Genomic DNA, 20,851 nt, shown 5'->3' with positions numbered 1-20,851 from the left:
TTTTTACAGCTAAAGAGCCAAGCAGGATCATGAAGCTCAGATAGTTTGTAAAACTGCTGTCAAGCAGATTAAGCTGGAAATGGAAAATCTGCTGGTGAAGTCTTTCCTTTCTAACGTTTGTGTGATAGAGAATGATTTAAAGTCCATTTCACCACTGAGGTGAGGCCCTAGGTAGCAGAAGGACAGTGGGATGGCTCAGCCTGCTGCATTGCACAGACAAAATCCTTGAGACTGTCTGCAAAGTGCATTAATTAGAAACAAATTAAACTACACAGACTCAGCTCTTGGAGGTCCTGACAACACCCCGTTAGTGCCCCTCAGCCCTGGCTGGGCTGTGGGTGCCTGCAGAGCTCTCAGAGGCCCCAGGCCCGTTCTGTTGTGGCTCTGATGTGTGCCACATCTGCCTCCCAGAAACAGGGATTGCTGAAGCATTTTTGTCAGACCCTGGCAAAGCTGACACCTGGACAGCAGAGTTTGATGAGAAAAAGGGGAGGCATGTAACCACCCTGATTAGCCAAATGTTCAGGAGGGGAACGATGCAAGCTTAGTTTTACCTGGTTTTGGAAGTGAAGGCACAAAGGAGCCTTTGCATATCTTGACATGCAAGACAAGTACGCCACAGTTCCTCTGGGGTGCAACCACCAACTGCCTCGAGCTGCAAAGCCTTTAAGCCATCTCTCCTCCCCTGTGGAGACCCAACAACCTCATCCCTGCTGAGGGATATTATGGGGACTGAGGGAGGTGGAGCAGAGCCAGATTAACTGCCTTTGTCCTGGCCTTACACCTGGAAGGACAGGGCTCCAGGTACAACATCTCTCTGCTCCATCACATCCCCCTCTTCTTACCTCATCTGCTGGCAAATGGGGCACCAGCCAGTTCAGCAGAGCTGGGACAGAAAGCCTGCCTGCTACCAGCTAGCCCTCACCCTCCTCTCCACTGCAGGCAGCAAGGATGGCATTGCCACTGCAGGTGTGCGTCGGCAGAGGGATGGTGCATGGCTGTGCTCACCTACAGCCCGGGCTTCCAGGACTGTCAGTCTGCATCCTGACGTGGCTTTGCCTGGGGATAGCATGTACAAAGATAAGGGAAATCCATATTCTTTCTTTACTGGATTTGAGAGTGAGGAGAGAGCTTGGTTTGAGTCTGACATCACAGACTCCCAGGCACGTGTGTCTCATGCTGTATTAGGGATCATCTTCCCATCACGTAGTTTGCAGGGGTCTGTGTCCCCCCGATTTCTCCTTGCCCTGTTCATTGCCTTGCTCTGCTCTGACCCTGGCCTGGGGTACTTGTTCAGTGCCTGCTGCCTCCCCTGGGGCTGTGACCAACCTTTGACTGGAGAGGAACCCGTCCCGTTCCCTGTGGCATTTGCTGTCCCAGCTGCTGCGTTGAGGAAGCCGTTCCTGCCCGTGCAGGAGCTTGCCTCCCACTGTCCCCGCGTGCTGTGTGTGGTGGGCGCCTGCAGTGCCAGGCATGCTCCAGAAATCCAGGGTATTAAAATGAGTGTGTCATCTGCAGAAGTAAGAGTCTGGGAGTATGTTCCCCCTGGCGACTGCGATACCCTTCACAGCCCCTGCAATCAGACATGCACATCCTTCTATTTTCACAGTGGGGAAAACTACAGACTCACAGAATGACTTGGGCTGGAAGGGATAGCAGAGATCATCCAGTTCCAACGCCCTGACATGGGCAGGGACACCTTCCACTAAACCAGACTGTTCCAAGTCCCAGCTAACCCATCCTTGAGCACCTCCAGGGATCCAGGGGCAGCCACAGGTTCTTCGGGCAGCTCCATCCTCACAGGGAGCAATCCCTTCACACCTCTGATTCCAACCTCCCCTCCTCCCGTTCACAGACATTTCCCCGCGTCCCACCGCGCCAGTGCCGTCCCGGGGGGCGGCCGGGGCCGAGCGGCGGGGCCGGGGGCTGCGGGCGGGCCCTGCGGAGCGCGGCGGAGCCAATGGCGCTGCCGGGGAGGAGCCGCGGCGCCGGCGCCCGGCTGGAGCGGCCCCGCCGCGCCCGAGGCACCGGCCCTGGAGGCGCTGCCCGTCGGCCGCGGAGGCACCGGCCGGACCCGAAGGTACCGGGCACCGGCCCGCCGGCCGGCGCGGGGGTGGTTGCGGGGATCTGTTGATGGGAGTTGGAGGAAAGTTTGCAGAGGAACCGGCGGCTGTTAATAGCGGTGGCAGTGCGGGCGGCGGTGCCGGCTGGGGCTGGCTGCCGGGGCGCTTCGGGCGATGCCAGCGCTGTTGCGGATGGAGCCGGGATGCGGGTTCGACCCGTGAGGGAGCGGCGGCTCTGCCCCCGTGCCACCCCGCACCCCCGGCGGTGCCCGGCGCTCGCCCTGCCGGTGCTCCGGAGCCGCGCCGAGCCCTGGGGTGTTCTCCCGGCGGAGTTTTTGGGGAACGCTGCATCCACCTGTGTGTGAGGCGGCGGGCGGAGCAGCCAGGCCTCTGGGTGCAGGACCCTGGGCAAGCCGCCCCTGTGCTGCTGGGGTGCTGCTCCGCCGGGATGAGCTCCGGGCCCGGCGGGGAACGGGAGCTCCCGGGGCTGCTGGGGTGCGAGCGTGGATGTCTGCAGACGCAGGAAAACAAGGCTGTTCCCTGCGTTGTTTGGGAAGTTCGGAGAACTTCCTGAGGCAGCAGGGCTTGGAGGGCAGAAGCGCGGTTGCAGGGAGGCCGCGGTCCCTGTGGACAGCGCTGGACGGGATCGCTGCGGGGGCTGCCTGGCCACACGTGTTGCTCTGGGGGCGTCCGGAGCTCAGAGCCCAGCCAGAGCTGTCCCTGGCACAGAGCGAGCGAAATGACACCTGGGTCGGGCTGTGGGAAGGGTCTCTGGCAGCTGCCCCCCGAGCTGTCCGCGCTGCCAGCGGTTCGTGTGCCTCAGTGGGTGACACCGGGCTTGGGCAGTGCCCCCCTGGTTTCTGACACTGACCATGCTTGGGTGGCTGTCCCTGGGACGGCCACACGCTCCTTTTAACCTCCCGTGATGCTGAAGTGGCCTGAGCCTGTGGTATTTGGTGAAGAACAGGATTTGCGGAGCGTTGAGTTGGAAACCATCAGTTTGCGTTTTCTGCGTGAGGTTGTGCTGCTTGCACGTGCAGTCCCTCTGCAAAACACAACCAGCGGCCCTGCAAGGGGAGAGGTGGGCAGGGGGATGCTCTTGGGCTGGGGGGCAGCTAAGAGAGGGGGATGCTGGGCAGAGGGGCTTCAGCTTTGGGTTCCTCTTCATTCCACAGGAAGGGGATGGTGACCTGGAGCACTGCCTGACACTTGCTGCGCCGTGCTGTGGGGCAGGGAGTAGCAGGGACCTGATAAACAGTAAGAGGTGTTTTGCTAAAGGTTCTAGACAGTGACTCATCTGCTGTAGGAAGGGACAGGAAGGAGAGGCAGCACAGGAGCTTTCCAGAGTACAAATGGGTCTTTCCCCCTGCTTTTATCAAAAGCAGGAGGTTGGGAATCCTTTATTTCTCTCAGAATAGTGTAGACCTGTAGGTTATAAACCTGATGCAAGTGTCTCTGTACCAGCACCTCCTGCACTGCTGTCCCTGGGGAGGATCCTGCCACCGGGTCACATCCTGGGGTGGGACAGTTTCAAGATTTGAGGTGATTTCCAGTCCTCACCATTGATTTTATCTGACCATTCTTAGTCACTTCTGAGTCTCTCCGAATAATTGATCCTAGTCTGTACATTGCACCATGGTTCTGCATGTGCCTGGCTGCCTGGGGTGTTTCAGAAGTCATTTCCCTTGCCTCTGAGTTGCTCAGTCTTAACTTTTCTTCTTTGTCTTGGGCCTTCCTCCCTTGGGCTTTTCTGCCTTCTCCTGCAGTGCTGCTGCCTTTCACTTTCCCAGGTGTGCTGCACCCTGAGAGGCCTCCCCAGCTATTGGCAGCATTGCTGACTGCCCCCGCTTGAAAAGTGTCTGTATAAGGAATTGTTTTGCTGATATTTGCCTGGATTTGTTTTTATTTGCTGCTTCCAGTTTGCAGAGGAATTAATGCAGCCAGTTGGTCCTTGCTGACTGAGCACCTTGCTCACATCTGGCTTCCTCTCTCTGGGGATTTATGGCTCCTGCACCACCTCTCCCTGTTTGCTGGGGGTTTACCTGGGAATGCTGATGCCTGGTCTGCTCTGGTGGTGGATTTGTAATCCCTCCCTGCAGGGAGGGAGGGAAGATCCCCAAGCCCCCCAACAGACAGCCCTCATGCCAGTGGTTAAGGGCAGACAGCAATAGTGGGGGTTTGCTGAGAATTATTCCTTTGCAAGAAGCAACTTTTGACCAAAAGTTGGCATATTTTTGAGACCTGTGAGTCTCTAATCATACCCTTCTCCATTGCAAGGTGTTCTTTCACGATTAGGCAGGCTCTTCAAACCATCTTGGAGATGGCTGTGGGGTCCTGGGGCTGGTCCTTGCACTGCTGCCCTGGACATTTCTGGATTTCAGGGTCTCATTTTATCTGGGTTAAGCTCCCAAGGAAAGAGGTGTGACTTGAGATCCAGAACTGGTTTGAGAGATCAGAACTGGGCCAATTTCTAGGCCAGAATGGGGCTCTGGGTGTCCCAAGGGCAGGTTTAGGCACAGAAGCAGTTGAAGGTCAAGGTTCCCACCTCCCTTCCTCTGCTGAACACAGAGGGAGTTATCTCCCTGACATCTGCTGGGCAGGTAGCAGCACATATGGCAGGACACAGCTTTATTACCCCTTTCAAAGCATGAAAAACACCCCTTGCTGAGGAGTACTGGAGCTGTGAAATGCAGATGGGGCTGCCCCCAGGAATAGCAGCAGCCTCAGGGAATGGAGAGAAAGCTTTTCTTCATGCCCTGCCACCTCACCCTCTGAAGAGAGCGTTCACTGTGTCTGCATCCCCAGAGGAAGGTTTAACAGCGCCAGGCTTTGCTGTAACCCTCAGGCACATTGTGGGTGAGCCTGGATGGAGAAAAGGCTGCATGGGATAGTGCTTCCTTGCCTGTGAGCTGCAGTTCTCCTGTGATTTCCTGGATTCCTCCTTAGTGCCACACTCCACATCCCCTGCCTCTGGGGTGTCGGGGAGGCACTCCAGGCAGTGTGCAGGTTTGGGGCACCCCTGGGTGCTGAGGGCTCCCTGTGCCCTGCCCAGGGCACCACTGGGACTGGTGCCCAAAGGCTGCCCTGCTCTGTCCTGCAGCAAGCTCGAGAGGTTTAGTTAAGGTATATAGAGGAGTACCTTCGTGAGTAGATTTAAAAAGTCAAGAGGTATTAAATACCTGTTTTTCTGGGCTGTGGCTTGTATCAGAGCTGCGTGCAGGAAAACAAAGGGTTTTCTGGGGTGGCTTATGCTCTGCTGTCGGCTCGTGCCTGCTCAGCCTGACCAGAAACACAAAGAGCATTTGGGTCTTTGTGTTTCTGGTCACCTTGCAGCAGGCACAGGCAGTGGTTTCTGTTCTCCCTTTGCACCCTGTTCTGCTGACACCTGCATTTTCCTCGGAGGTGTGAGTGCTTTACCTGCCAGCACCTCCTGCTCCTGCAGAGCAGAAGATGGCTTTTTGCAGGGAACCGGGGGGAGCCGTGCCACTCACTTCTTCCTTATTAACTAGAAAGGAATAAAGTTGCAGAGGGATCAGATTTTGAGAAAGACCCAGAGTTCCAAAATGCTCCCAGAGGATAGATCCCTAATTACTCTCTAATTGCATTAGAGTTTAATTTGTTGTTGTTTTTACTGTAACGTTCCCATTTTCCTCGACAGTTTGCTCTGTTTCATTAACTAGAAATGGCTGGAGATGAATATTTGCAATATCAAAACTTGCCTGTTGTGCAGTGCTTGACAGGTTTTAGGCCTTTATTGTGCTGTCAGGGGCCCGGGTGACTTTGCCAGCCCTGGCTGCCTGGGACTCAAACCTCAGGTGCAGCACTCACCCGATGGCAGCATTTTGCCTACACATGCAGGTTTGGTCCTGGGAGTTTTGGTGTCTGTCCTTCTTCCAGGAGACACGGGAAAAGCTGAGCTGAGCTGTCCCCAGAGCAGCTTACGGGCAGCTGCTCTTCAAAAGGCTTGTTTAATCCATTTCTCCTGAGCACAGCAGGGAGCGGGTCTGGAAATGAATTTGGGAAGCTTCAAAAAGGGTTTGCAGGAGCTTCATTTAGAAAGCAATAGGGGAGAGGAATATTGCTGCTCTTAATTCTGAAGCAGAAATATATTTACTTTGCTTTGTTTAAGGAGAAATGGTGTAGAAGGTATAGTTAAGCATAGATCTGTTTTTTGCCAATGCATCTTTTTTTGGTGAAACAAATCCTGAAGGTGTGAGAGTATAAATAAACCTTTCCAGTTTATCATCCTTAGCACTTGAGGCCCTAGAGGTGTCACTTGTCTCCTGCTTTGATCTACTTGCTTATATGTCACATACATGTTATTTGTGTGTGTCACAAAGGGCACCTGAGCAAGGTTTCCCACTGCCCGTGAGCTGGGTGTGGTGGAGCTGCACCCACAGCTCTCAGAAAGTGACAGGAACCATGAGGAGATGTGGGGAACTGCGCTGGGAACTCAAAACTGCTCCTAAATTTGATCCAGCCACTTAAAAACAGTGGGTGGACCTGGTGGTGAAGTGAGACGTTGGTATTTAAAGCTGTCTTGGAGGATGCAGCCAGAGACATGACACCCAGCAGTGAGCTGTGAAGGTGAGACATGCTCTGGTTTCAAAATTCTCCGAGAAAATGGGAAAAGCTTGGAGTGCTGGATCCGCAGCACCTGGAGTGGCTTGTCAGAAACCCCCAGGAACGGGATGGAACTGAACACCCACAGCATCTGAAACCATAAATTAGTCAGTTAAAGCTGCTGTTGCGCAGAATGCTGTGCAAGCCCCTCTATTATCTGACACACAATGAGCCCATGTGAGCTGATTGTGTTAGAGGCAGGAGCTGTTGTGGCCTGGGTGTGTGAGCAGGGTGCTCAGGCTGGCAGTTCCCCTGCTCTCAGCTGTGACCCTGGATCTCAGGACACTGAGGGTGCCTTCCACCTCCGAGCTTCAGTCTTGGCTTCAGTGCCAGCACGTGGCGGAGGGAAGCCAGAGTTTAGTTTGACTTAAAATGAAAACTAATTAATCAATTCTGTGTTTTCCATCCTACAGTGTCACTAGTGAAAGGATCAAGATGATAACTGCGGATTCAACTGCTCATTTGGAAATACTGAGCAATTAGACAAGTTTATGACAATATTATTCCCTGCCACCAGAGATGATTCACAATACTACTAATTGTAGCAATAATTAATCTGTCTAATTTTCAAGCACGCAGCTGTAGTTCACGGTAGTCTGGCGGGGGCAGGAGTCACACAGAGTGTGGGGACCTGTTATTTTCTGTTTAATTATCAGAGGCCTTCAGTGCACTTTGACCTTGTTGTGCCTTTTGAGGAGGTGCTGGGCTGCTCCCCTTGCCTGCTCCCACATCTGGGAACAGGGGAGTGAAGACAGAGGGATGTGGGGAGCCAGGTCATAGTGTTCTGCTCCCACAGTGGGTTAGACAGGACATTGCAAAGCAGCTGGGATGATTTTGGCATTGCAGAACATACGAGGAGCATTTTTGAGCCCTTTTTCCTCCTAGCCAGAGCATAAGGCTGACAGCCACGGGTACAGGATAACCTACAAACTCCACTTGGAAAACTGGTGGTGTATGAAGCACATTAACTTGTTTTAATGCCTTTCTGTTGCTTCTGAGTACCACAGGGCATGCCTGATAAATACTGTAGGAATTGGAGTCCCCAGACTATGCAGGGAAAGGGAGACCTTTCCAAACCTATGAGTCAGAGCTGGTCTCTGAAAGGAGCAGTGCCCAGCTCCAGCCCCTCTGCAGTGGCAGTTTAATTTCTCACCGAAATAGAACAATTTGCATTTCTGGGGACCCTTTGGCACACGGGGCTGGAGCACTGCAGTGGGCATTGATGAAGCATTTCTCATTGCTCATCTGTTGGTAAGGGACAGAAGGGTGGTTTGTTCCAGAGGGGAAAATGAAACATGAGTTATCTGAGTGGCTTGCTGAGATGCTCCCAAGCCCAAAGAAGACAGGTCTGACATAAAACTTAAAAGTCCAGCATGCTTCTGCTTAGTGTGGCTGAGAGTGGGAGATGCTCCTGCCTCTTAAAAGAAAGCAAATGCAAACAAAAGGACAGGTTTGTTTTTTTTTCTTTTTTTAGATCAAAGATGGGCAAAGATAAAGAAAGTGCTGTAGGAAGGATGTAAATGTTTTATGTTTTACTTAAGATAAAGCTCCTTGTTTGCTGGTGCTCACAAAGCTAATTGACAGATTACATGATAATAAGAAGGAGTTTAATGAAATCTGCCGATACCCTTTAGAGGATGTGGAATTTGGATGTGCAGTTTAATGAGGCCAGAGGTTTAGCTGCTCCGTGCTTACTGGGGGACTGGAAACATTTGCATTCCTGCTATCTTGTTTCTAAATCATTCCATGGACGACAAGAAGCTCTGCTGTAGCAGGGAGCTGTGGCTGAAGGGAGCAGAGTCCATCACTCATCGCAGGCAGGGAGGCTTCCTGGCCGGAGTTGCTCGGCTGCCTTGGTGGCACCGGAGCTCCTGTAAATCCTCAGCAGGTGGCAGTCGGTGAGTCATCTCTGGCTGGCAGCACAGGGTGGGAGAGGAGCCATCCCAGGGAGCAGAGAGGAGCTCAGCCCCCCTGCTCCACCGCGGCTGAGAACTCATGGATAACCTGGAGCACCTCTGCTCTCTCTAACCTGGGTAACATCTGGGCAGGGAGCATTTAGTGCTGTCAGCAGTGACACTAAACCGATGTGGGGTTAGTGCTGCTGAGCCTGATTCTGGTTTTGGGAAGAGGTGCTTTAGCTTAGCCAGCCAGGCAAGCATGCAGGCTTTTATCAGGGATCCAGAATTAAAATAATCCCCCATCAGCGATGGACAGATTTGTTCTCTGGAGGCTTCTTCTAAGTCTGTTGCCACCTTACATGGCTTTTCCTCTTGGGTTTCTGAGCTGAAGCTGATGGGGACTGACAAGCCCTGATTATGCAAAGTACCAGAGGCAACGGGCTGCCGGCATGGGATTCAGCTTGCCTTGCTTCCTGCCATTTTCCATGTTATTAGGGAGCCACTGGGAAAAAGTAGGTCCTGCTTATCCCAAAATGAGCGTGTGGCCCTGGCAGAGGCGGCAGGGCAGGGCAGTGCAGGAGCCCTGGCTGTGCACAGGGCCTGGCCGGGCAGCAGTGACCCGGCTACCGGGGTGCCCCAGCCTGGCTGCGCCCACGCTCAGCCAGTGCCGAGACTATTTATGTGTCTTTTAGTGAGAAACCACCGTTTCCGTGGCAACCGTGAGCATCACATGGTAACCCTGGCTCTGGCGTGTGAGCCCGCACGGCGCCGCGCTGCGCCCCGACGCCTGGCAGGGTCCCTGGGGAGCCCGGACCCCCAGCAGCCCTGGGGGCACCGAGAGCTGCCAAAAACACGCCCTGGTGCTGGGATGGGAGGAAGAGTGGAGGGGAGAGCACCGGGATGTGGAGGTGGCAGGGTTTCAGGCCAGGCTGTGCTGGACCAGGCGTCCTCCCCAGCTGGGCTTAGTCAAGGGGAGCCTGTTCCTGCCTTGGCTGGGACCTGGATCAAGGTCCCTCTTTTGCTGAGCATCCTAATGTGAGCGAGTCCCTCCCCTCTGCCTCTGACTCCAGCTGCTCCTCTGTCTCGAGTGTAGTCTCTGTGAAGCCTGCACAGGTTTGTTTTAATGCTTATTTCAGGAGGTTTCTGGGCTGTCCCCACTGCTAAGGGTTGAGCTGTGCCAACCCTTAGCAGTGAGTGGCAGAGCCCCGTCCTTGAAGTGTGCAGGACACAGAGTCGATACCCTGCAGCACGAAATCTGGATTGCTCTCCCTTGAGTTCCTGCAAACTGTATTAAAACAGTCACAATATATCAATCTCTTTTTTTTTTTAAATGTATTTTTATTCAAATCAGCACATGTTTGCAATTAAACCCTGCTACGTGATGTAGTGTGAATAATTAGATAAAATTCATGTGCTTAATGGGATACTTGCATTTGTAGGGAAGGAACAATGCTACTCACAGAATTGCAGCGTGGTGGCTCCCTCTAAACTTGGCAGTGGCCTTCCCTCCTGTCCCCTGAGACACTTTGGGGCATGGAGGGCTTGTCTCCACTGCACAGCCAGATCTGTCCTTTGCTCTCTGCTTCTGTGTGCCTGTAATTTCCGCTGCTTGCCTTTTCTTCCCGCTTCAAACAGGCAGGAGGTCACAAAGTCACCAGCTGGATTTTTGTGCCACGCATAAGCTGGAGTCTCCTGCTTCTGCTCCCCCCATCAGGTGGGTGCTGTGCTGCCCAGCCTGGTGCAGGTGGGGGCTGCAGAGGCACACCTGGAGACGTGGCCCTGCTGTTGTTCTGCCTGGAGGGTATTGCCAGTCTCTCCTGGCTTCCCTCTGCCACAGAACACTGCTTCTCCTGATGTGTTCATCAGGCTGTTTGCCTGCTTGGTTCAGTTTATATAAATGGGACCTTGATGATTAGGTGAGGAGATGGGAACATCTGGCAGCTTTCCCCCTAGCCCAGAGCTCATGAGTCTTGGGAATTCAGTGAGACGTCCCTGGCAATTTCCTCCCCACAGTGGCATGAAAGCTGAGGCTCTTTTCAAAAACACCACCTCTGTCCACTGAGAGGGCACTGTTGTTGTGTGACTGTACCTTTCTTAGTCCTGGCAAACACAGAATCCCTGGTTTGGGTTAAAAAAGACCTTAAAAATCACCTTGTTCCAATTCCCAGAAAATTGCCAGGTTTCTCCAAGGCCCATCCAGCCTGGCTCCCTTGGGCACTTCTATCAAGAAGTCAACCCCAGCAAATGAGCAACTTTCCTGCTTACACTGGGGGAGATGGTGTGAAATGAGGCATTTGGGGTGCTGAGGCTGAGCCTCGACTGCACTGAGGCTGTGTCTCCCCCGTGTTGCTCTCCACAACCTCTCCTCTCCGTGCTGACACATGCAGCAGCCACGTGCAGGATCTCTCCTGCTCCCCAGCTCGTGCCACACACAATCTCGTTCTGATTTTCAAGGCTCCAATAAAGCGTGTCCAAATGCATCAGAGGCTCAGTGCAGAACTGAAGCAAATTGACTCTGTAGAGGATTTAGGGAATGGAGGGAGCTGGGATAAACCCCAAACCAAACAAGAACTGCAGGGAAGGTGAAGCATGGTAGAGACAGCAGATGTTCAGCACAGGTGGAGGGACATGGAACATCTTTGCTTTGGCAGGAGAATGGCAAAAACTGAAAATAGCACACACATCCTCTGGAGATGTGGCTTGTGAGGAGCTCTTTGTGGGTAGGGACACACTACCATGACCTCAGGGACACAGGATTATCTGGGCTCTGTTCCATTGCCCTGCTCCTCCTCTCTGGAACTGTGGAGGGACAGCAAGGAAATTCAACTGCTGGTACAGGCTGAGGCTGCAGATCCCATGGCTGTGAATTTGGGCTCTTGCACCAGCTCAGGGTGGGCTGCAGAGTGCTGTCATCACCATGGGATGGGCTCTCCTGTCCTGTCCTGTCTGTGGCTGCCAGGGAGAGCAGAACTGGCCCAGGCTGCCCCATCCCAGCCCTTTTCCTGGCTGCTGTGACCTCCAGACCCACAGTGTCTCCAGGCAATGAAAGCAGGAGGAGAACTGCACTCATGGAACAGGCTCAGCCATTGTCTTGTCGTGCTGGGAAATCAGGCACTTCAAAAGGCAGTTTTGCATTTCTTCAGATGCTTCAATGTAAGTGCAGTGACAGAGTTGCTCAAAGCACATTAATTATTAGTAAAGGCTTTTTTTCTTTTTATTGCAAGACAAATTAAACAACAGACAAAAACAGGAGGTGTTACACGAGATGTTAATCCATGGGAGAGTGACAGCAGCAAAAGCCACAAATAATTCATAACATGAAAATCAGGACATTTAATTTTTGGCTTGTTGTTTTCATTTGGCATTCTTGCACATGCTCAGTTGCTGATTCTCTTGTGCTCTGGTGTGGAGATTTTGGAGACTGTTAATTTTGGAAAAAGTGATTGTAGGCCTTCAAGAGTAAATCAGATAAGAGACCACATTTTCCTTCTCTCCTCTTGACTGGAGAAAACCAAGTTGCTGCACCCTGTGTTTCCTATGACACTCCTTGTCCTCGATTGGACAATAGAAAAAATGAACGTGTGCAGGAATTCCAGGGCACTTCCACCACTCTCCTGTGTGACAGGGACACATTCAGCACATGAGCCCACCTGGAGGGATTCAGCTGGTGCAAAGCACTCCCTTAGAAAGGAATTTGGCTTTGCATAAGTCTCTGACGTCAGTTGGGGGTTGCCATCCTCTAAAATTTAGTGCAGCTTAGCACCTTTCTGGACATTGCCAAAACCTGGCGTCGGTCTGATGGCATTGATTTTTCATTGAGCTGTTACAGCCACTGAAACTGCTGAGAAGAATTGCAACCACATGGCACAAGGCACTGCAGACCTGTCTCCTGTGACACGCTGAGCCATTCCTGGAGGTGCCGAGCTGACGTGTGCAGAGACCCTGGATCTGGAGCAGGGAGGGGACTTGGCACTGGAGTGTGGCACAGGAGGCCGTAACAAACCCCACTGAAGGGCACAAGGTGATTGTTATTTTTGGGAGAGACCCCTCATGTCCCCACCTGAGGAGGAGGACACCAGGAGTTTCAGATGTTTACACCTCACTGTGCGCACTGAATGCTTCTGCTCAGCATGACAGCTTGTGTCCCTGAACCCCACGTCAGTTCTTCAATTCTCAGCAAGAAAAGTCTCTGGGAGTGTTCAGGGACATGTCCCACCCTGCTCAGCACCTGTGGCTGCCCTTGAATGTCCCTCAGAGCCGAGGACATGCTCGTGGCAGGGAAACTCCTCCCTTCCCTGCTGCATTTTGACAGATGGGCTGTGAGGTGAGATCAGCTGAGGGCTGGTCAGTCCTGGAGTAGTTAGGCATGTGTGGGCAGGGAGAGAGTCACAGTGGTATTAAGTGATTAGAAATACATAAATATTAATTGCTTATGAACTCCCTTTATCACACTTGCAGGCAGAAGAAGTTAATAAATCACAGCTCGGATTAAGCCACAGCAGGGTAATGCCAAGTGCATCTGAGACGAGACAGAAATGGCAAAGGGAGCTTTTCTGGAGGGGAGGAAGTGCTGGTTTCAGGCTGGGCACCCACAGCACAAAGCTGTGTTCTTTTTCAGGGTTTCATTTCTCTTGCTGCAGAGGGGAGCCCTTGCAGCTCTGCAGAGAAACCATCACCCAGCCTTGCTGTGGCATCTCTGCACCACCCTTTGCAGGCAGCAGACGTTTGGTTCTTGCACGTAACAGGGTTCCTGGGCAGATCCCCGGGGAAATTCCAGCCCTGGAGCTGCCCTGGGGTCTGTGCAGGACCAGCTGCTGCCACCCTGGGCACGGTGGCAGTTTAAAACCTGCGTGGTGGAGAGGGGCATTCATCTCACTGCGTGTCCATGCAGCTCATGCATTCATTTCACTGTGTTAGCTGGGCATTCTTTGGTGGCTGCTGAGGAGGGGAAGAGACTTTTGCTCCTCTGTTGCATTTCTGTGGGAGAGGTAATTGTCTGATTTCTCAAGTCAGTGACTGGTGCTTGAATTTGAACTTGTTCTGAGGCTGCCTTGGTTTCAGTGGCAGCTTTGCAAGGGTGATTGCTATTAATGGGTGCTGGTGGTGGATTGCTTGTGTGGAAATCTTCCTTGCTAAGGTGAATCCATTATTTTTTGTTCAAATTTAATTTTGTCTAGAGCAGTTATTGTTACCAGAGCTTTCTAATTATTTTAAGTAGCCAAGCTTACGTATGCTTGAATCCTCATAGCAGTTTAGCCTAATATATTCATGCAAAAGCATGAAGGAGGTATTGCTTCCATTTGTTCTTTTGTTCTTCCTAATCCCCATCCCTCTCTGCTCTGCCTTGCTGTACTTTTCATCACCATAAAAAAGCAATGCCTGGAAAAAGCAACAGTGAAACCCTCTGCCAGAATCCCAGGTGTGAGGACACCCAGTGACATTTCTGTGCCTGGCCAAGGGGACCCTGCCATCCTGGAGGCTTTGGCAGTCCTGGGCTTGCTGTGCTTCCTGGGGGCACAGGGAGTTTTTGGGTGAGCAGGAGCTGCTGCTGCTCACTTGTGCATCCAAGCAAAGAGAGCTGGTCCTGGCCTGCCCTGGCAGAGAAGGGTCACCCCATCCTTCCAGCAGTGCTTCCATGGGAGTGTGGCACTTTGGAGCCAGCCCTGGGATCCCAGAGCTGCTTGGGGAGGCCAAAGCAAGGCAGAATTGTAAATCAAAGGCGACTCCAACGAGGGGAGAGAGAATGATGTATCTGACTCTATCATCAGAAGGTTAATGAATTTACTTTATTATACTACACTATATACTTTGGATCTAAACTGAATCTGCCACACATTCAGTTTGCTCACAACTGCACAGAGCTGCACTCATTTCTCTGATTTTCTCGTGACTGTGCTGTGACAGTCCAGCACACACACACTTTATTGGCCCTGATAGGCCAAGGAAACAAAACATCCTCACTTTGGAGAAACAATCTCTATATTGCATTTTACTTTGGCACAACACAGGTACAGTAAGTGATAAGAATTGTGTTTTCCCTTTCTCTGATGTTTAGAGAATGCGAAACCCAGAAATATTCTTGGGAAGAATTGTGCCTTGCTTTTCCCTGTGAAGAGAATGTGGCAACAACGTGGTGCCAGGCTGTGCTCTGCAGAGAGAGGGGTGAGGCAGCCGGGAGCTGTGCCTCACTGAGGTGCTCAAGCCATGCCAGGGTGGGGAAGGTGCACCAGGATTTGGGAGCAGGGCAGGAGAGTGGGAGCTTCTGTCACATGTGACTGTGCTCTGGGTTATGTGAGGGTCTCCCATTCCAGAGAGACTTTTATTAGGTAACTCCAGTATTTACACGTGAGTGCACAGCAGTCACATCATCAGCAGAACCACTGTGTTCTCCTGGTGCTGAACCTGTGATATCGAGGGGAACACATCCCACACCTGTATCAGAACTTGCTGCTGAGAGAAAATGTATGAGATCCAGGTCTGGATAAGCCTGCTCAGCCCCTGCTGCTGTAAAGGAGGACAGATGATTCCATTAGAGAAAAATAGACTTTGGTTCTGTTATCAGAGCACAGAATGCTGAACTAACGCTGAGAAGCTTTTGATTTACTCTGATTTTTGCAATGAGGGTTTGTACTAGCATTGCAGGCTGCATGCAAATGAAGGTGGTGTTACCTGTCTCTGGCTTGGTTGCTGGATTGAGGTTTAATGAGATTCTTTGGTTTGCTTTGTGTCGATCCGTTGGAGTTAAGTGAGATTTCTTCCTCCCACTTTGTATTGCCTTTGATGCAATTTTGCAACACTTCTTGTATTCCTAAAAGGGTCTTTTGGTGTCTTTGAAAGTTTCTCAATGCAACATCTCTCTGGACAGAGTAAATGAGGATTAAAACTAGGCAGATAGCAAGGGAAAACAAGCAAATGTCTTTGCAGAATCAAACAAAGAGCAAGCACAGCAGCAGAGGAGCTCTGAGATGAGTGTTTTTGTCTGGTAAACCAGAACACCTGAGCAAACCTTTTCCTGGTACTCAGGGTGGGCTGGTCTCTCCAGGCTGGCACTCTCTGGTGTCAGCTCATCTGCTTGTTTTCATAAAATATGCAGGGACCCCAATAACCGTGGGATGGCAGGACACTGGGGGCTTGGAAAAGCCACCTCCAGCTCTGCTGCACAGCCTGGAGCGACCGGCCCTTCTGCACCTGACTTTGTCTGCTAATGAGATCTCATCGCCTCTTCATTTCCATGTTATTTTTCTTCCCAGTCAGTGGAATAAGCTCTGTAAAACCTGTGTTATCAGTCTTCATTATACTCAGCTTTGTTATGATTGTGAATTAATAGATTTTATCTTGGCATTAATGAGAAGGCACCAGCCTCTCTTTTCCCTCTTACTTTGCATAGAGGGTGGTTTTAAATATTCTCTCTATGTAGCTGCTTCTGTTGCTTTCTGGCTCTGCTTGGGCTCAGTCTGTTTTAAGCCTGAACCTTCCTGATGCACCCCTTGATTGTGAGTTCAGATCTGTATACCTGCAGTGGCACAAGGAGGAGGCTATGAACAGAGGAGCAATGTGTTCCTGTGAATCAGAGCACTCAGCAAGCTGGTTTTAAAGGTGCAAATGTCCTCGTAGAAAGTTCTGGGGAACACATAAATATTTAAACAGCTGCTGGAGAACAGCACAGCCCAGTAAATCATCCAAACAATTCTCTTCCCCATCTAAATTGAGAAGTACAACAGAGTGCTCTTCCAGCTTAAAACCACCTTCCTCCAGGTTGTGATGCTGTTTGCCCTCTCTATAAAAGTCTTTATAAGCTCTTTTATTATTGTATAACAAATGGTCCAGCGTGTTTTGAGCCGTGAGCGATCTCTGTCAGAGCTGGTTCTGTGCATGGTGTTCCTAGGTAGGAAAGGTGATGAAGAGCAGCCATTCCCAAGTAGCTCAGCTGTGGGTGTCAGGGCAGGACAGCCAAGCTGTGGAACCTGTGCTGTGTGTGTGGCATTCAGATTCTTGGGCACACCTGGCCCTCGTGTCCCACTGCTCCTGCTGCAGCAGTGAAGGGGCCACGCTGGGACAGCTGCCCAGAGTGAGGAATGAGCATTTGACACGGGCTGTTGGTGCATAAACCTGGGGACTCCGAATGGGAGTGATTTGGGATGTGGGGAGACTGTCTGTGTGTCACGTTTACACCTGCATAACATTGCTTCCACTCCCTCATGCTGACAAGAACTGCTTGGCTCAAGTGCTGCCTTGCCCTTGGCTCTATAGGAGCCTTGTCAGACACATCTGCCTGCTTCCTGTAACTGATTCTGCTTCTTGTCTCTTCTCTCTGTCACGCACAGATGAAATCCTCTGACATCGACCAAGAATTGTTCACTGAAAGTTACTGCAAGGTGTGCAGTGCTCAGCTGATCTCCGAGTCCCAGCGCGTGGCCCACTACGAGGTAGGATGCTCTTGGTCTCTCACTCCACCTTTGCTGTTCTGCTTGGCAGACTCAGCATTTGAAGAACTGTTTTTACTGGTTTTACACTCACTCTGTCAGTGATGTCACTGCAGCGGTGTCTGCTGCCTGTCTGGCTTTTTCTTCTGTTTTTGCCAAGTCAGCCTGCAATTTGATCAGGACTGAAGGGAGCACAGTTAGCAAGGAGAGCAATTAAGAGTGCAGCAAAACAAGCTCAGGTTGTATTAAATGTGCTGCGCTGTGGTTTGGTGAGTAGGAATCTCTGATTGTGCAGAGAACAGATTAGAATTTGTGAATGTATTTAGGCACTTAAGAAGCAGTGAGCAATGAATAATTAGAAAGGATGGATTATTAGAGACATGTTAGAACAGCAATTAACAGCACTGCATATCTTCAAAACAAACTTAAAGGCATTCCTATTAAACAAGGAGGAAATTATGGAGGGATATGATGCTGTAAAATCCTTCAGGGAAGGAAACCCACTGCCTGGGTGTTTATCCTGCCAGGGTGTAGATCCTGCCAGGGTTGAGGGGCTTTTGGTGTTCACCTGATGGGAGAATAGAGACTCTCAGGTTCAAATGCAGTGGAGGTGCAGGGTCACTGTGTGGTGGCTGTGCACGAGGGACCATCCTCCCCTGGGAGCATGTGAGATGCTCCAGCCTGTCCTGGAGGACTCCAGAAGTGATGCATGTCTGCATTATCTATAAAACATTGTTTGTATATAGAGAATAAACTGCCACTCTGCATATCCATCATACGTAATATAGAGATAATACAGGTATTTGGATAATATGGAATAATTTGGCTTGATTTTGGTGGTCTTGGAGGTCTTCTCCAACCTAAACAGTTCTGTGATTCTGTGTGATGAGCCAGGGTGTGAGGGACTTCTGCACTCAGGGGAGGTGTGCTTTGCTTCTGGTTTTGGTTACATGGAGACTCCCAGTGCCTGCAGAGTTCCAACAGACACAGAGTTTGTGCACAGCGACCTGGAAGATGAAGTTACCCCAAGCATTTGCTTGACTCGAGTGTTTTGCAGTTGATATACGAGTTAGACAATTGTGTGGCCAGTGGAGAATGTGCAGGAAGCTTAATGTACACGATCTGAGGATGCTGTGCTGCATTAATTAACAATGGGAACAAGAATGTACGTTTGCTTGTAGGGCACTTTACATGTCTGTTTTGGTGAATTTCTTAGGAGCTCCTCTGTAACTGCTCCTCTGGCTGCCCTCTGTGTGCAGCAGAGATCCCTGGCAGCTCTGTGAAGTTGAAGGCTGCAGTTTTAGGGACACCTTCCAGATCTTGATACTGGGCACCGTGGATGCCAAATTTTGCCTGCAGGAGGCAGGAGCATTGCTGCAGAAACAGGAGCAGTGCCTGGTGAGCCACGGGGTGCTCAGCCAATCTCATCTCCTCTGCGCCTGTCATTGGAGGTAGGAGCTGAATCATTAATTCATAGCAGATGTTTTTGAAATGTGGAAAACAACACTGTTTTCTCTTGTATATTTTAGTGCGAGGTGTTGTGCTCGTTTGTCATCCGCTGTGAAATCCCAGCAGACGCTGTGGATGTTTGGCACAATAATGTCATTCCCAACCCTTGCTGGTGGGTTGCATAACACAGAGCAGAGGCTTGGAGTGAGTGAGCTGTAAAGACTAGTTAGGATCACCTCTGGTGGCCCAGAGGCTGGGAGTGCCTCTGCCCTGTGGCTGTGTCACTTTGCTGCTCTCAGTGTCCCTTTGGGACGTCTGTTCTGGTCACCAGTCCCGAGTGTGATGCTCATTCTCGTGGTAACCTTCTGGCACCAGAGCCCACAGGCACCACAGGCACGTGAGAGGCTGAAAACCTGCCCTGGGGTTTTCCAGGGAGGTGGAGTTGGGGGCTCCATCCTGCCTGAGACTGGCAGCCCTTGCTGCAGGCCATTAGTTAATAGCAGGAGTGTAAAATTCACTGTTTCTTTCTCATTGTAAAGTAGCTGGTCAAAATTTTCACACCTTTTTTTCTTCTTACTTTTAGAAAGTGCTGTGTAGTTAAAAACTGATTATTTTCATGGGGGAAATATCAACTTCAGAAGACTGAATTTTCTGTAAATCCATTTCCAGGAGCCCTGGGGTGGTCACCCTGGGTACCCGTGGGTGCTGAGGACCCTTGGTGGTGGTGCAGCCGAGGGTGCTGGGTGCCAGGGCTCTGTCTGGGTTTGTTTTGGGTAGCAGCACCCTTATCCTTCCTGAGCCAGCCTGGAGAGAAAGGGAATTGATCCACTGCCTCACTAGCGCAGTCAAGTGAGCTCTGCAGCCCTTGTGCCAGGGACTGGAATCTTGGCTCTCTATGCATGCAAAATAAGACATTTCTCTGTAAGAAAATAGAGGGAAGCAGCCTATGAAAGGGGGACGTTTTTATCTTGCCAAACAGGAATAGTCAGTTCCAATCACTGTCTCATCTCCTTCTCCAAATCACCAACCAATAACTTTTCTTCTGTGCTACTTTGGCAGGAAAAAAAAAATGACTTTATGTCAGTCACGCAGTATTAAGTGATATTATTTCCAAGGGCAAGTGTAGTGGAAAAATGACAAAAGGATCAGAGTGTTTGCAGCACTTTGTGCTTCCAGCTTGACATACAGCAAATACTGCCTTTATTACATGTGCTTCATGCAACTGTGTTTCTGGCTTTGTCTGATATGTCTGATGCACCCTGGCTCTCCTTCCCATGCTGCTGAAAGTGCCAGGTCCTGCCCTCGTCTCGAGGGTTCACCCCAGGACAGAGCTGAGCCTTGGGGTAGTGACTGAGTTCCAAAATGAGGAGAAGCTTCAGGGCTGAGCATCTCCAGGGGCTGCTGCTGGGCAGCACTCACAGCTGTGAGCGGGGCATGAGGTCAATCTTACTGGTTGGTGTCGGTGCCCAAAAGAGTGTGCATTTGCATATTTTAATTCTTCAAGCAAATTGCTGTCTTAATTTGTCCCCTGAAGTATCAGAAAACTCTCTTCCCACTTCTGTTTCTGGAATAAAGCAGCCAAGTACGGATGCCTGAGACAATCCCTGGGTGGCACTCGCTGTGCCATGCCATGCCAAGCATCCCTGAGCTACCCTGGCTCCCTTTCCTCCTTGGGAGGAACAAAAGGGAACAGCGTGGCTTTTTGGGGAAGAATCCATGTGATGCAGGTGATGGCTGCTGTGTGGGGCAGGAGGTGGCCAGGCACAGTTTAGGGAGGGTATTTCACACCTGAGGGTATTTCACACCTTGTGTTCCACTGTGGTCCAAGGGGTGACAATGTGCTGTGCTTGCTGCAATGCCAGTGAAAGTCTGTGCAGAAATGAGTTTTTTCTTTTCTGTATCTCTGCATCTTTCCTTCCTCTGGAGCCGGAAGCCTCTTTGGAGCTGGATTCCCTCTGGATTACCTGTAATTTAACACTTCCTTCCAGCTCTGTCTTTGAGAGAGGCTGTATTAATCACTTTGGTGAGCTGCTCTGTAGATGAAAAAGCTAAAACAAAGAGAGCTAAGATTTCTTAGTTAGCTCTGAGTCCTCATCTCTATGTAGAAGTGTTCACTGCCATTAGGAAGATGTTACCATTTATTTTCATGTTTCCCCTTGAAAATCCTGCAGGAAAATTACCTCATATACAAAGTTGCTCACAGATTTCACCCTGAGATGCACATTCATCACCACATTTGCTCCTCAAGCTGCTGTAATGCTCTTCTCCATTTCCTCCATAATCTTTATTACTTCAGGTGTTCAGAGAGTGCTTTATTTTTCCATTTAAAATGAAGGAAGATGCCAGGTCTGGAGGAAGAGCAGCCCAGGAGGGGCCCGTGCAAGTGTCAGCTCAC

The 20,851-nt window shown here is 51.0% G+C and overlaps 1 protein-coding gene across 2 annotated transcripts in view; it reads left to right on the top strand.

Moving 5' to 3' along the window:
- ZMAT4 (zinc finger matrin-type 4) overlaps positions 1 to 20,851 on the top strand; it is a 56,583-nt gene that overhangs the window by 7,515 nt on the left and 28,217 nt on the right. Inside the window, exons 1-2 of one of the 2 annotated variants that reach the window (XM_041478423.1) lie at positions 1,911 to 2,080; positions 16,909 to 17,010. In XM_041478423.1, the coding sequence (XP_041334357.1) occupies positions 1,961 to 2,080; positions 16,909 to 17,010 (222 nt within the window). In that variant the 5' untranslated portion in view covers positions 1,911 to 1,960. Of the gene's footprint in view, positions 1 to 1,910; positions 2,081 to 16,908; positions 17,011 to 20,851 lie in introns of those variants that run through there. The other variant, XM_041478432.1, reaches the window with a different exon arrangement.

This window comes from Pyrgilauda ruficollis, unplaced genomic scaffold (assembly GCF_017590135.1).
Source record: "Pyrgilauda ruficollis isolate IOZ18807 unplaced genomic scaffold, ASM1759013v1 scaffold113, whole genome shotgun sequence".
NCBI lineage: Eukaryota > Metazoa > Chordata > Aves > Passeriformes > Passeridae > Pyrgilauda > Pyrgilauda ruficollis.
Note: the sequence above shows the minus strand (reverse complement) of the source record. Positions and strands in the feature narration are given on the sequence as shown.